General features: G+C 41.8%; 1 protein-coding gene across 1 annotated transcript; it reads right to left on the bottom strand.

Annotated features, from left to right (window-relative positions):
• Positions 1-3,375: 3,375 nt before the first annotated feature.
• On the bottom strand, positions 3,376-13,191 carry LOC139510826 (mucin-2-like). The gene is made up of 6 exons (XM_071297361.1): positions 13,185-13,191; positions 6,114-12,184; positions 5,641-5,725; positions 5,004-5,419; positions 4,278-4,387; positions 3,376-3,469 (listed from the first exon to the last, which is right to left on the bottom strand). Exons 1-6 carry the CDS (start codon positions 13,189-13,191, stop codon positions 3,376-3,378), a joined length of 6,783 nt encoding a protein of 2,260 aa, XP_071153462.1.
• Between the last annotated feature and the right edge of the window lie 1,574 nt (positions 13,192-14,765).

Raw genomic sequence — 14,765 nt, 5'->3', positions numbered from 1 at the left:
GTAGTTGGAGTTTCAGTCGACGTTGACAGTTGAACCGTTGTTGTATCTGCCTCTGTGGGAGTAGTGGTCTGTTCTGTCGTAGTTTGTTCCCATGTAGTCGTTTGTTCTGCAGATGTAGTGAGAATTTCAGAAGTTGTTGTTTGATCTACAGTGGTAGTTGGAGCTTCAGTCGACGTTGACAGTTGAACCGTTGTTGTATCTGCCTCTGTGGGAGTAGTGGTTTGTTCTGTCGTAGTTTGTGCCCCTGTTGTCGTTTGTTCTGCAGTTGGAGTGAGAATTTCAGAAGTTGTTGTTTGATCTACAGTGGTAGTTGGAGCTTTAGTCGACGTTGACAGTTGAACCGTTGTTGTATCTGCCTCTGTGGGAGTAGTGGTCTGTTCTGTCGTAGTTTGTTCCCCTGTTGTCGTTTGTTCTGCAGTTGTAGTTGGAGCTTCAGTCGACGTTGCCAGTTGAACCGTTGTTGTATCTGCCTCTGTGGGAGTAGTGGTTTGTTCTGTCGTAGTTTGTGCCCCTGTTGTCGTTTGTTCTGCAGTTGAAGTGAGAATTTCAGAAGTTGTTGTTTGATCTACAGTGGTAGTTGGAGCTTCAGTCGACGTTGACAGTTGAACCGTTGTTGTATCTGCCTCTGTGGGAGTAGTGGTCTGTTCTGTCGTAGTTTGTTCCCCTGTTGTCGTTTGTTCTGCAGTTGTAGTGAGAATTTCAAAAGTTGTTGTTTGATCTACAGTGGTAGTTGGAGCTTTAGTCGACGTTGACAGTTGAACCGTTGTTGTATCTGCCTCTGTGGGAGTAGTGGTCTGTTCTGTCGTAGTTTGTTCCCCTGTGGTCGTTTGTTCTGCAGTTGTAGTTGGAGTTTCAGTCGACGTTGACAGTTGAACCGTTGTTGTATCTGCCTCTGTGGGAGTAGTGGTCTGTTCTGTCGTAGTTTGTTCCCATGTAGTCGTTTGTTCTGCAGATGTAGTGAGAATTTCAGAAGTTGTTGTTTGATCTACAGTGGTAGTTGGAGCTTCAGTCGACGTTGACAGTTGAACCGTTGTTGTATCTGCCTCTGTGGGAGTAGTGGTCTGTTCTGTCGTAGTTTGTTCCCCTGTTGTCGTTTGTTCTGCAGTTGTAGTGAGAATCTCAGAAGTTGTTGTTTGATCTACAGTGGTAGTTGGAGTTTCAGTCGACGTTGATAGTTGAACCGTTGTTGTATCTGCCTCTGTGGGAGTAGTGGTCTGTTCTGTCGTAGTTTGTTCCCCTGTTGTCGTTTGTTCTGCAGTTGTAGTTGGAGCTTCAGTCGACGTTGACAGTTGAACCGTTGTTGTGTCTGCCTCTGTGGGAGTAGTGGTCTGTTCTGTCGTAGTTTGTTCCCCTGTTGTCGTTTGTTCTGCAGATGTAGTGAGAATTTCAGAAGTTGTTGTTTGATCTACAGTGGTAGTTGGAGCTTCAGTCGATGTTGACAGTTGAACCGTTGTTGTTTCTGCCTCTGTGGGAGCGGTGGTCTGTTCTGTCGTAGTTTGTGCCTCTGTTGTCGTTTGTTCTGCAGTTGTAGTGAGAATTTCAGAAGTTGTTGTTTGATCTACAGTGGTAGTTGGAGCTTCAGTCGACGTTGACAGTTGAACCGTTGTTGTATCTGCCTCTGTGGGAGTACTGGTTTGTTCTGTCGTAGTTTGTTCCCCTGTTGTCGTTTGTTCTGCAGTTGTAGTGAGAATTTCAGAAGTTGTTGTTTGATCTACAGTGGTAGTTGGAGCTTCAGTCGACGTTGACAGTTGAACCGTTGTTGTATCTGCCTCTGTTGGAGTAGTGGTCTGTTCTGTCGTAGTTTGTTCCCCTGTTGTCGTTTGGTCTGCAGTTGAAGTGAGAATCTCAGAAGTTGTTGTTTGATCTACAGTGGTAGTTGGAGCTTCAGTCGACGTTGACAGTTGAACCGTTGTTGTATCTGCCTCTGTTGGAGTAGTGGTCTGTTCTGTCGTAGTTTGTTCCCCTGTTGTCGTTTGGTCTGCAGTTGTAGTGAGAATCTCAGAAGTTGTTGTTTGATCTACAGTGGTAGTTGGAGTTTCAGTCGACGTTGTCAGTTGAACCGTTGTTGTATCTGCCTCTGTGGGAGTAGTGGTCTGTTCTGTCGTAGTCTGTTCCCCTGTTGTCGTTTGTTCTGCAGTTGTAGTAAGAATTTCAGAAGTTGTTGTTTGATCAACAGTGGTAGTTGGAGCTGCAGTCGACGTTGACAGTTGAACCGTTGTTGTATCTGCCTCTATTGGAGTAGTGCTTTGTTCTGTCGTAGTTTGTTCCCCTGTTTTCGTTTGTTCTGCTGTTGTAGTGAGAATTTCAGAAGTTGTTGTTTGATCTACAGTGGTAGTTGGAGTTTCAGTCGACGTTGACAGTTGAACCGTTGTTGTATCTGCCTCTGTGGGAGTAGTGGTCTGTTCTGTCGTAGTTTGTTCCCCTGTTGTCGTTTGTTCTGCAGTTGTAGTGAGAATTTCAGAAGTTGTTGTTTGATCTACAGTGGTAGTTGGAGCTTCAGTCGACGTTGACAGTTGAACCGTTGTTGTATCTGCCTCTGTGGGAGTAGTGGTCTGTTCTGTCGTAGTTTGTTCCCCTGTTGTCGTTTGTTCTGCAGTTGTAGTGAGAATTTCAGAAGTTGTTGTTTGATCTACAGTGGTAGTTGGAGTTTCAGTCGACGTTGACAGTTGAACCGTTGTTGTATCTGCCTCTGTGGGAGTAGTGGTCTGTTCTGTCGTAGTTTGTTCCCCTGTTGTCGTTTGTTCTGCAGTTGTAGTTGGAGCTTCAGTCGACGTTGACAGTTGAACCGTTGTTGTTTCTGCCTCTGTGGGAGTACTGGTTTGTTCTGTCGTAGTTTGTGCCCCTGTTGTCGTTTGTTCTGCAGTTGTAGTGAGAATTTCAGAAGTTGTTGTTTGATCTACAGTGGTAGTTGGAGCTTCAGTCGACGTTGACAGTTGAACCGTTGTTGTATCTGCCTCTGTTGGAGTAGTGGTCAGTTCTGTCGTAGTTTGTTCTCCTGTTGTCGTTTGTTCTGCAGTTGTAGTGAGAATTTCAGAAGTTGTTGTTTGATCTACAGTGGTAGTTGGAGCTTCAGTCGACGTTGACAGTTGAACCGTTGTTGTATCTGCCTCTGTTGGAGTAGTGGTCTGTTCTGTCGTAGTTTGTTCCCCTGTTGTCGTTTGTTCTGCAGTTGTAGTGAGAATCTCAGAAGTTGTTGTTTGATCTACAGTGGTAGTTGGAGCTTCAGTCGACGTTGACAGTTGAACCGTTGTTGTATCTGCCTCTGTTGGAGTAGTGGTGTGTTCTGTCGTAGTTTGTTCCCCTGTTGTCGTTTGTTCTGCAGTTGTAGTGAGAATCTCAGAAGTTGTTGTTTGATCTACAGTGGTAGTTTGAGTTTCAGTCGACGTTGACAGTTGAACCGTTGTTGTATCTGCCTCTGTAGGAGTAGTGGTCTGTTCTGTTGTAGTTTGTGCCCCTGTTGTCGTTTGTTCTGCAGTTGTAGTAAGAATCTCAGAAGTTGTTGTTTGATCTACAGTGGTAGTTGGAGCTTCAGTCGACGTTGACAGTTGAACCGTTGTTGTATCTGCCTCTGTGGGAGTAGTGGTGTGTTCTGTCGTAGTTTGTTCCCCTGTTGTCGTTTGTTCTGCAGTTGTAGTGAGAATCTCAGAAGTTGTTGTTTGATCTACAGTGGTAGTTTGAGTTTCAGTCGACGTTGACAGTTGAACCGTTGTTGTATCTGCCTCTGTAGGAGTAGTGGTCTGTTCTGTTGTAGTTTGTGCCCCTGTTGTCGTTTGTTCTGCAGTTGTAGTAAGAATCTCAGAAGTTGTTGTTTGATCTACAGTGGTAGTTGGAGCTTCAGTCGACGTTGACAGTTGAACCGTTGTTGTATCTGCCTCTGTGGGAGTAGTGGTTTGTTCTATCGTAGTTTGTTCCCCTGTTGTCGTTTGTTCTGCAGTTGTAGTGAGAATTTCAGAAGTTGTTGTTTGATCTACAGTGGTAGTTGGAGCTTCAGTCGACGTTGACAGTTGAACCGTTGTTGTATCTGCCTCTGAGGAAGTAGTGGTCTGTTCTGTCGTAGTTAGTGCCCCTGTTGTCGTTTGTTCTGAAGTTGTAGTGAGAATGTCAGAAGTTGTTGTTTGATCTACAGTAGTAGTTGGAGCTTCAGTCGACGTTGTCAGTTGAACCGTTGTTGTATCTTCCTCTGTGATAGTAGTGGTCTGTTCTGTCGTAGTTTGTTCTCCTGTTGTCGATTGATCTACAGTTGTAGAGAGAACTTCAGAAGTTGTTGTTTGATCTACAGTGGTAGTTTGAGTTTCAGTCGACGTTGACAGTTGAACCGTTGTTGTATCTGCCTCTGTGGGAGTAGTGGTCTGTTCTGTTGTAGTTTGTGGCCCTGTTGTCGTTTGTTCTGCAGTTGTAGTGAGAATTTCAGAAGTTGTTGTTTGATCTACAGTGGTAGTTGGAGTTTCAGTCGACGTTGACAGTTGAACCGTTGTTGTATCTGCCTCTGTGGGAGTAGTGGTCTGTTCTGTCGTAGTCTGTTCCCCTGTTGTCGTTTGTTCTGCAGTTGTAGTAAGAATTTCAGAAGTTGTTGTTTGATCAACAGTGGTAGTTGGAGCTGCAGTCGACGTTGACAGTTGAACCGTTGTTGTATCTGCCTCTGTGGGAGTAGTGGTCTGTTCTGTCGTAGTTTGTTCCCCTGTTGTCGTTTGTTCTGCAGTTGTAGTGAGAATTTCAGAAGTTGTTGTTTGATCTACAGTGGTAGTTGGAGTTTCAGTCGACGTTGACAGTTGAACCGTTGTTGTATCTGCCTCTGTGGGAGTAGTGGTCTGTTCTGTCGTAGTTTGTTCCCCTGTTGTCGTTTGTTCTGCAGTTGTAGTTGGAGCTTCAGTCGACGTTGACAGTTGAACCGTTGTTGTATCTGCCTCTGTGGGAGTAGTGGTCTGTTCTGTCGTAGTTTGTTCCCCTGTTGTCGTTTGTTCTGCAGATGTAGTGAGAATTTCAGAAGTTGTTGTTTGATCTACAGTGGTAGTTGAAGCTTCAGTCGATGTTGACAGTTGAACCGTTGTTGTATCTGCCTCTGTGGCAGCGGTGGTCTGTTCTGTCGTAGTTTGTGCCTCTGTTGTCGTTTGTTCTGCAGTTGTAGTGAGAATTTCAGAAGTTGTCGTTTGATCAACAGTGGTAGTTGGAGCTTCAGTCGACGTTGACAGTTGAACCGTTGTTGTTTCTGCCTCTGTGGGAGTACTGGTTTGTTCTGTCGTAGTTTGTGCCCCTGTTGTCGTTTGTTCTGCAGTTGTAGTGAGAATTTCAGAAGTTGTTGTTTGATCTACAGTGGTAGTTGGAGCTTCAGTCGACGTTGACAGTTGAACCGTTGTTGTATCTGCCTCTGTTGGAGTAGTGGTCAGTTCTGTCGTAGTTTGTTCTCCTGTTGTCGTTTGTTCTGCAGTTGTAGTGAGAATTTCAGAAGTTGTTGTTTGATCTACAGTGGTAGTTGGAGCTTCAGTCGACGTTGACAGTTGAACCGTTGTTGTATCTGCCTCTGTTGGAGTAGTGGTCTGTTCTGTCGTAGTTTGTTCCCCTGTTGTCGTTTGTTCTGCAGTTGTAGTGAGAATCTCAGAAGTTGTTGTTTGATCTACAGTGGTAGTTGGAGCTTCAGTCGACGTTGACAGTTGAACCGTTGTTGTATCTGCCTCTGTTGGAGTAGTGGTGTGTTCTGTCGTAGTTTGTTCCCCTGTTGTCGTTTGTTCTGCAGTTGTAGTGAGAATCTCAGAAGTTGTTGTTTGATCTACAGTGGTAGTTTGAGTTTCAGTCGACGTTGACAGTTGAACCGTTGTTGTATCTGCCTCTGTAGGAGTAGTGGTCTGTTCTGTTGTAGTTTGTGCCCCTGTTGTCGTTTGTTCTGCAGTTGTAGTAAGAATCTCAGAAGTTGTTGTTTGATCTACAGTGGTAGTTGGAGCTTCAGTCGACGTTGACAGTTGAACCGTTGTTGTATCTGCCTCTGTGGGAGTAGTGGTTTGTTCTATCGTAGTTTGTTCCCCTGTTGTCGTTTGTTCTGCAGTTGTAGTGAGAATTTCAGAAGTTGTTGTTTGATCTACAGTGGTAGTTGGAGCTTCAGTCGACGTTGACAGTTGAACCGTTGTTGTATCTGCCTCTGAGGAAGTAGTGGTCTGTTCTGTCGTAGTTAGTGCCCCTGTTGTCGTTTGTTCTGAAGTTGTAGTGAGAATGTCAGAAGTTGTTGTTTGATCTACAGTAGTAGTTGGAGCTTCAGTCGACGTTGTCAGTTGAACCGTTGTTGTATCTTCCTCTGTGATAGTAGTGGTCTGTTCTGTCGTAGTTTGTTCTCCTGTTGTCGATTGATCTACAGTTGTAGAGAGAACTTCAGAAGTTGTTGTTTGATCTACAGTGGTAGTTTGAGTTTCAGTCGACGTTGACAGTTGAACCGTTGTTGTATCTGCCTCTGTGGGAGTAGTGGTCTGTTCTGTTGTAGTTTGTGGCCCTGTTGTCGTTTGTTCTGCAGTTGTAGTGAGAATTTCAGAAGTTGTTGTTTGATCTACAGTGGTAGTTGGAGTTTCAGTCGACGTTGACAGTTGAACCGTTGTTGTATCTGCCTCTGTGGGAGTAGTGGTCTGTTCTGTCGTAGTCTGTTCCCCTGTTGTCGTTTGTTCTGCAGTTGTAGTAAGAATTTCAGAAGTTGTTGTTTGATCAACAGTGGTAGTTGGAGCTGCAGTCGACGTTGACAGTTGAACCGTTGTTGTATCTGCCTCTGTGGGAGTAGTGGTCTGTTCTGTCGTAGTTTGTTCCCCTGTTGTCGTTTGTTCTGCAATTGTAGTGAGAATTTCAGAAGTTGTTGTTTGATCTACAGTGGTAGTTGGAGTTTCAGTCGACGTTGACAGTTGAACCGTTGTTGTATCTGCCTCTGTGGGAGTAGTGGTCTGTTCTGTCGTAGTTTGTTCCCCTGTTGTCGTTTGTTCTGCAGTTGTAGTTGGAGCTTCAGTCGACGTTGACAGTTGAACCGTTGTTGTATCTGCCTCTGTGGGAGTAGTGGTCTGTTCTGTCGTAGTTTGTTCCCCTGTTGTCGTTTGTTCTGCAGATGTAGTGAGAATTTCAGAAGTTGTTGTTTGATCTACAGTGGTAGTTGAAGCTTCAGTCGATGTTGACAGTTGAACCGTTGTTGTATCTGCCTCTGTGGCAGCGGTGGTCTGTTCTGTCGTAGTTTGTGCCTCTGTTGTCGTTTGTTCTGCAGTTGTAGTGAGAATTTCAGAAGTTGTCGTTTGATCAACAGTGGTAGTTGGAGCTTCAGTCGACGTTGACAGTTGAACCGTTGTTGTTTCTGCCTCTGTGGGAGTACTGGTTTGTTCTGTCGTAGTTTGTGCCCCTGTTGTCGTTTGTTCTGCAGTTGTAGTGAGAATTTCAGAAGTTGTTGTTTGATCTACAGTGGTAGTTGGAGCTTCAGTCGACGTTGACAGTTGAACCGTTGTTGTATCTGCCTCTGTTGGAGTAGTGGTCAGTTCTGTCGTAGTTTGTTCTCCTGTTGTCGTTTGTTCTGCAGTTGTAGTGAGAATTTCAGAAGTTGTTGTTTGATCTACAGTGGTAGTTGGAGCTTCAGTCGACGTTGACAGTTGAACCGTTGTTGTATCTGCCTCTGTTGGAGTAGTGGTCTGTTCTGTCGTAGTTTGTTCCCCTGTTGTCGTTTGTTCTGCAGTTGTAGTGAGAATCTCAGAAGTTGTTGTTTGATCTACAGTGGTAGTTGGAGCTTCAGTCGACGTTGACAGTTGAACCGTTGTTGTATCTGCCTCTGTTGGAGTAGTGGTGTGTTCTGTCGTAGTTTGTTCCCCTGTTGTCGTTTGTTCTGCAGTTGTAGTGAGAATCTCAGAAGTTGTTGTTTGATCTACAGTGGTAGTTTGAGTTTCAGTCGACGTTGACAGTTGAACCGTTGTTGTATCTGCCTCTGTAGGAGTAGTGGTCTGTTCTGTTGTAGTTTGTGCCCCTGTTGTCGTTTGTTCTGCAGTTGTAGTAAGAATCTCAGAAGTTGTTGTTTGATCTACAGTGGTAGTTGGAGCTTCAGTCGACGTTGACAGTTGAACCGTTGTTGTATCTGCCTCTGTGGGAGTAGTGGTTTGTTCTATCGTAGTTTGTTCCCCTGTTGTCGTTTGTTCTGCAGTTGTAGTGAGAATTTCAGAAGTTGTTGTTTGATCTACAGTGGTAGTTGGAGCTTCAGTCGACGTTGACAGTTGAACCGTTGTTGTATCTGCCTCTGAGGAAGTAGTGGTCTGTTCTGTCGTAGTTAGTGCCCCTGTTGTCGTTTGTTCTGAAGTTGTAGTGAGAATGTCAGAAGTTGTTGTTTGATCTACAGTAGTAGTTGGAGCTTCAGTCGACGTTGTCAGTTGAACCGTTGTTGTATCTTCCTCTGTGATAGTAGTGGTCTGTTCTGTCGTAGTTTGTTCTCCTGTTGTCGATTGATCTACAGTTGTAGAGAGAACTTCAGAAGTTGTTGTTTGATCTACAGTGGTAGTTTGAGTTTCAGTCGACGTTGACAGTTGAACCGTTGTTGTATCTGCCTCTGTGGGAGTAGTGGTCTGTTCTGTTGTAGTTTGTGGCCCTGTTGTCGTTTGTTCTGCAGTTGTAGTGAGAATTTCAGAAGTTGTTGTTTGATCTACAGTGGTAGTTGGAGTTTCAGTCGACGTTGACAGTTGAACCGTTGTTGTATCTGCCTCTGTGGGAGTAGTGGTCTGTTCTGTTGTAGTTTGTGGCCCTGTTGTCGTTTGTTCTGCAGTTGTAGTGAGAATTTCAGAAGTTGTTGTTTGATCTACAGTGGTAGTTGGAGCTTCAGTCGACGTTGACAGTTGAACCGTTGTTGTATCTGCCTCTGTGGGAGTAGTGGTCTGTTCTGTCGTAGTCTGTTCCCCTGTTGTCGTTTGTTCTGCAGTTGTAGTAAGAATTTCAGAAGTTGTTGTTTGATCAACAGTGGTAGTTGGAGCTGCAGTCGACGTTGACAGTTGAACCGTTGTTGTATCTGCCTCTGTGGGAGTAGTGGTCTGTTCTGTCGTAGTTTGTTCCCCTGTTGTCATTTGTTCTGCAGTTGTAGTGAGAATTTCAGAAGTTGTTGTTTGATCTACAGTGGTAGTTGGAGTTTCAGTCGACGTTGACAGTTGAACCGTTGTTGTATCTGCCTCTGTGGGAGTAGTGGTCTGTTCTGTCGTAGTTTGTTCCCCTGTTGTCGTTTGTTCTGCAGTTGTAGTTGGAGCTTCAGTCGACGTTGACAGTTGAACCGTTGTTGTATCTGCCTCTGTGGGAGTAGTGGTCTGTTCTGTCGTAGTTTGTTCCCCTGTTGTCGTTTGTTCTGCAGATGTAGTGAGAATTTCAGAAGTTGTTGTTTGATCTACAGTGGTAGTTGAAGCTTCAGTCGATGTTGACAGTTGAACCGTTGTTGTATCTGCCTCTGTGGGAGCGGTGGTCTGTTCTGTCGTAGTTTGTGCCTCTGTTGTCGTTTGTTCTGCAGTTGTAGTGAGAATTTCAGAAGTTGTCGTTTGATCAACAGTGGTAGTTGGAGCTTCAGTCGACGTTGACAGTTGAACCGTTGTTGTTTCTGCCTCTGTGGGAGTACTGGTTTGTTCTGTCGTAGTTTGTGCCCCTGTTGTCGTTTGTTCTGCAGTTGTAGTGAGAATTTCAGAAGTTGTTGTTTGATCTACAGTGGTAGTTGGAGCTTCAGTCGACGTTGACAGTTGAACCGTTGTTGTATCTGCCTCTGTTGGAGTAGTGGTCAGTTCTGTCGTAGTTTGTTCTCCTGTTGTCGTTTGTTCTGCAGTTGTAGTGAGAATTTCAGAAGTTGTTGTTTGATCTACAGTGGTAGTTGGAGCTTCAGTCGACGTTGACAGTTGAACCGTTGTTGTATCTGCCTCTGTGGGAGTAGTGGTCTGTTCTGTCGTAGTTTGTTCCCCTGTTGTCGTTTGTTCTGCAGTTGTAGTGAGAATCTCAGAAGTTGTTTGATCTACAGTGGTAGTTGGAGCTTCAGTCGACGTTGACAGTTGAACCGTTGTTGTATCTGCCTCTGTTGGAGTAGTGGTGTGTTCTGTCGTAGTTTGTTCCCCTGTTGTCGTTTGTTCTGCAGTTGTAGTGAGAATCTCAGAAGTTGTTGTTTGATCTACAGTGGTAGTTTGAGTTTCAGTCGACGTTGACAGTTGAACCGTTGTTGTATCTGCCTCTGTAGGAGTAGTGGTCTGTTCTGTTGTAGTTTGTGCCCCTGTTGTCGTTTGTTCTGCAGTTGTAGTAAGAATCTCAGAAGTTGTTGTTTGATCTACAGTGGTAGTTGGAACTTCAGTCGACGTTGACAGTTGAACCGTTGTTGTATCTGCCTCTGTGGGAGTAGTGGTTTGTTCTATCGTAGTATGTTCCCCTGTTGTCGTTTGTTCTGCAGTTGTAGTGAGAATTTCAGAAGTTGTTGTTTGATCTACAGTGGTAGTTGGAGCTTCAGTCGACGTTGACAGTTGAACCGTTGTTGTATCTGCCTCTGAGGAAGTAGTGGTCTGTTCTGTCGTAGTTTGTGCCCCTGTTGTCGTTTGTTCTGAAGTTGTAGTGAGAATGTCAGAAGTTGTTGTTTGATCTACAGTAGTAGTTGGAGCTTCAGTCGACGTTGTCAGTTGAACCGTTGTTGTATCTTCCTCTGTGATAGTAGTGGTCTGTTCTGTCGTAGTTTGTTCTCCTGTTGTCGATTGATCTACAGTTGTAGAGAGAACTTCAGAAGTTGTTGTTTGATCTACAGTGGTAGTTTGAGTTTCAGTCGACGTTGACAGTTGAACCGTTGTTGTATCTGCCTCTGTGGGAGTAGTGGTCTGTTCTGTTGTAGTTTGTGGCCCTGTTGTCGTTTGTTCTGCAGTTGTAGTGAGCATTTCAGAAGTTGTTGTTTGATCTACAGTGGTAGTTGGAGCTTCAGTCGACGTTGACAGTTGAACCGTTGTTGCATCTGCCTCTGTGGGAGTAGTGGTCTGTTCTGTCGTAGTTTGTTCCCCTGTTGTCGATTGATCTACAGTTGTAGACAGAACTTCAGAAGTTGTTGTTTGGTCTGCAGTGGTAGTTGGAGCTTCAGTCGACGTTGACAGTTGAACCGTTGTTGTATCTGCCTCTGTGGGAGTAGCGGTCTGTTCTGTCGTAGTTTGTTCCCCTGTTGTCGTTTGTTCTGCAGTTGTAGTGAGAAATTCAGAAGTTGTTGTTTGATCTACAGTGGTAGTTTGAGCATCAGTCGACGTTGACAGTTGAACCGTTGTTGTATCTGCCTCTGTGGGAGTAGTGGTCTGTTCTGTCGTAGTTTGTGCCCCTGTTGTCGTTTGTTCTGCAGTTGTAGTGAGAATTTCAGAAGTTGTTGTTTGATCTACAGTGGTAGTTGGAGCTTCAGTCGACGTTGACAGTTGAACCGTTGTTGTATCTGCCTCTGTGGGAGTAGTGGTCTGTTCTGTCGAAGTTTGTGCCCCTGTTGTCGTTTGTTCTGCAGTTGTAGTTAGAATTTCAGAAGTTGTTGTTTGATCTACAGTGGTAATTTGAGCTTCAGTCGACGTTGTCAGTTGAACCGTTGTTGTATCTGCCTCTGAGGAAGTAGTGGTCTGTTCTGTCGAAGTTTGTGCCCCTGTTGTCGTTTGTTCTGCAGTTGTAGTGAAAATTTCAGAAGTTGTTGTTTGATCTACAGTGGTAGTTGGAGCTTCAGTCGACGTTGAAACTTGAACCGTTGTTGTATCTGCCTCTGTGGGAGTAGTGGTCTGTTCGGTCCTAGTTTGTGCCCCTGTTGTCGATTGATCTACAGTTGTAGACAGAACTTCAGAACTTGTTGTTTGATCTACAATGGTAGTAGAAGTTTCAGTTGACGTTGTATGTTCTATTGTTGTTGTATCTGTCTCTGATGTAGTAGTGGCGTGTATCGTCGTAGTTTTTCCCCTTGTTGTCGTTTGTTCTGTGGTTGCTGTGGCTGTATCTGATGTATTAGCATTTACATCGGATGTCGTGAATTGTTTTACCGTTGTCATGTCTACCACTGATGTTTGATACTCTGTTATGGTCGACATATCTGCGATTACAGTTGAAGGTTCCGTACTGGTATTTAATTCTGGTGTGGTTGTTGTAGCATCTTGTGTAATGTTATTGGTGTTGCTAGTCGTGATTACATTCGTCTGATCTGTTGTTGTAGTGGTCTGATCTGTTGTTGTACTGGTACCCTGTGCTGTGAAAAGAAAAGAGAGTACATTATAGTTGTTGTTAAGTTTTAAATCGAGAAAAAGAAAAAAAGTCAACCAAATGCATAATACAATAACGCACAAAATTGACAAAAAATGTTTGTACATGAACTGAAGTGTTCAATAGATTTTAAAACTTCTTGACTGAGTTAATATATGTCTACGAGACGAGTTTTTGAAAGTGTCGCCAGAACCTGCTATAACATTTTAAGTAGAAAAAATGTTTTTTTTCTCTATCTGATTGATTATGTTATACTTTAATAATTACATTAGATGTATGTTTCATTATAATAAGTTATTCTGATTGGCTAACTGCACATCACGTGTTATTCCTTTTAAAGCAATTGCATTACACAATAAAACTTGTCATTCGTGATAGCACGAGTTCCTACAATAAAGTGCACAGGTGAATTAAATAGAAAATTGACAAAATTCGTGTTTTTATGATCGTAGCTAAAAAAAAATGAAATTATAAGTATTGAATGCTTCTTTTTGTAACTTCATAGGGTTGTAAAAGCGTTAACCGTGCTTCCGCGCTTCATACAAAATGTACTTCGGTCAACGCTTTTACACACCAATGAAGTCACAAAAAGAAGCATTCAATTCTTAAATGATATTCTTACGCACATATATATTATTTATAATATTTTTTTATGTACAATATCGAATTGGTTTTTGATATGCCTGTACAGTCTCTCATAATTATTTTAAGATTGGCACATGCAATGTTAATTTAAAGTTTGTTGTTACATGTATGCATGTATGTTTTATGTACCTATATGAATATTTTATTGTGTAAATATATTTTAAATGTTTGTCGTGAGACTACAATAAAATATTGAATCTCGAATCTGTCTTATTGGCTTTGTGTAACATCTTGTTTAATGAAAATATCATCCAACTACAGAATTAAATGCTGTTTATTTTTTCAAATCATTGAAAATAAAAGCAAGCACCTCGTCACTTGAATTTATGTAGAAAATTTACTTGACATGTGTTATATTTCCTATTTTGCAAATTGGAAATTTCAAAATATATCTATAACAAATTTGCAAAAAAGGAAATTTAACACATGTTTAAAAAACACTATCAATTCTTAAATTTACAGATCTTTGAAACAAAATATGCATATTATTAACAATTTGAATCTAATAGTAAAACTTTCAACACAAAGAAGCCAATCTAAAATCTGTATCCGTTTGAATTCAACATTTACTGTTAATTTAATACTTTGCAATACTCAATAATAAATTATTCTCTTTCATGTTATATATTTACCTCCAGAAACGAAAACTGTCGAAAGCAATAATAAAGACATCAGACTCCATACTTGGATCCGATTCTGGAAGGAAAAAAAATCTGTACATCAACGACAAAATCAGTCAGGAAAACGTTACTTTATATGTATGATAATCAAGTTAGTTGAACGTAATATATGAACTTATGTAGCGATCAAATAGTCTGACTTGCATCGTAAGCTTTAAATGTATTATTTTTAACAAATATATTTTTGCTGCAGAGCAATTTTTTTTATTTCTTTGATATATAATGAAAGGTAATTGCTATGAGAGTTATTTTTCGTTTTCACGTATTGTGAAGTGGAAAACACGAAGGTGAAAACGCTAAAAACACGAAGTCGAAAACGTTGGTGTTGTCAGTTTATTTTTGACTTGTGAGTTTAAATGTCCCTTTGGTATCTTTCGGTTTTTTTTTCTAAAATTCAGCGCATATTCGAAATTAGAAGAGTAATTCAGGATATATCTACAAACTGAGCTCATATTTGAAACTTAAAATGTTCGAAGGTGAAGATTAAACAGGTCAATAGGTGCAATAATAATATACTTAAATAGGTGCAATATTGATACACTAAAATATGTGCAATAATGGTACACTAACACGTTATGTCTACGATTTTACTGCAGCCTTGTAATTGAAGTCAATCGTGGATTTTCTAGGTGTTTTTTTTCTGTCTGTTAATTTGCGTTTCTGAATAGCTGAGAAATTGATTATAATTTCTATGTGCATACCTTATAATGGAAATATCCCATCAATGTCCCTTTTCTTTTACTTCGAAATACATGAGAACGTCGTTTAGTTTGTCACGAAGACATTCTTAAGAAAGATATATGGTACTTAGTCTGTGTTAAATTTGCTTGATTCTGAAAATATAAGTTATGCATTATATCATTTGGTGCATATAGGACAAAAAAAAATCATGAACAAAATTGGAAAGCTGTAAATATTTCATTGCCGATTATCAACAAATTGATTATGATGGTCGTTTTCCTGACTTGAGCACGTGTTACTTACTCTGTCACACCTACATGACTGTACTTATTGTTCATATGGGTAAATTCATGGTTTACACAAATTATCCTGTAAATATGTGATTTTAGATAATATCATATAAAGAATATATCTCATTATAATCACTATTTCAAATAACAAATTAGATATCAATCTACAATTCATTAAGATTACTTCACTTTGTAAAAGACTTAATTTTAATACATTTCTATGTTTTGGAGTTTAGTATGACGTCCATTTTCACTGAACTAGTCCATAATT

Source organism: Mytilus edulis, chromosome 2 (assembly GCF_963676685.1).
Source record: "Mytilus edulis chromosome 2, xbMytEdul2.2, whole genome shotgun sequence".
NCBI lineage: Eukaryota > Metazoa > Mollusca > Bivalvia > Mytilida > Mytilidae > Mytilus > Mytilus edulis.
Note: the sequence above shows the minus strand (reverse complement) of the source record. Positions and strands in the feature narration are given on the sequence as shown.

Excerpts from the sequence above, each read along its gene's own strand:
- LOC139510826 (XM_071297361.1), bottom strand. Across the intron at positions 4,388-5,003 it reads CTGAAGCTTCAACTACCACT|AACAAACGACAACAGGGCCA; the intron begins GTAGATCAAACA and ends CTACAACTGCAG. Across the intron at positions 3,470-4,277 it reads CTGAAACTCAAACTACCACT|AACAAACGACAACAGGGGCA; the intron begins GTAGATCAAACA and ends CTACAACTGCAG.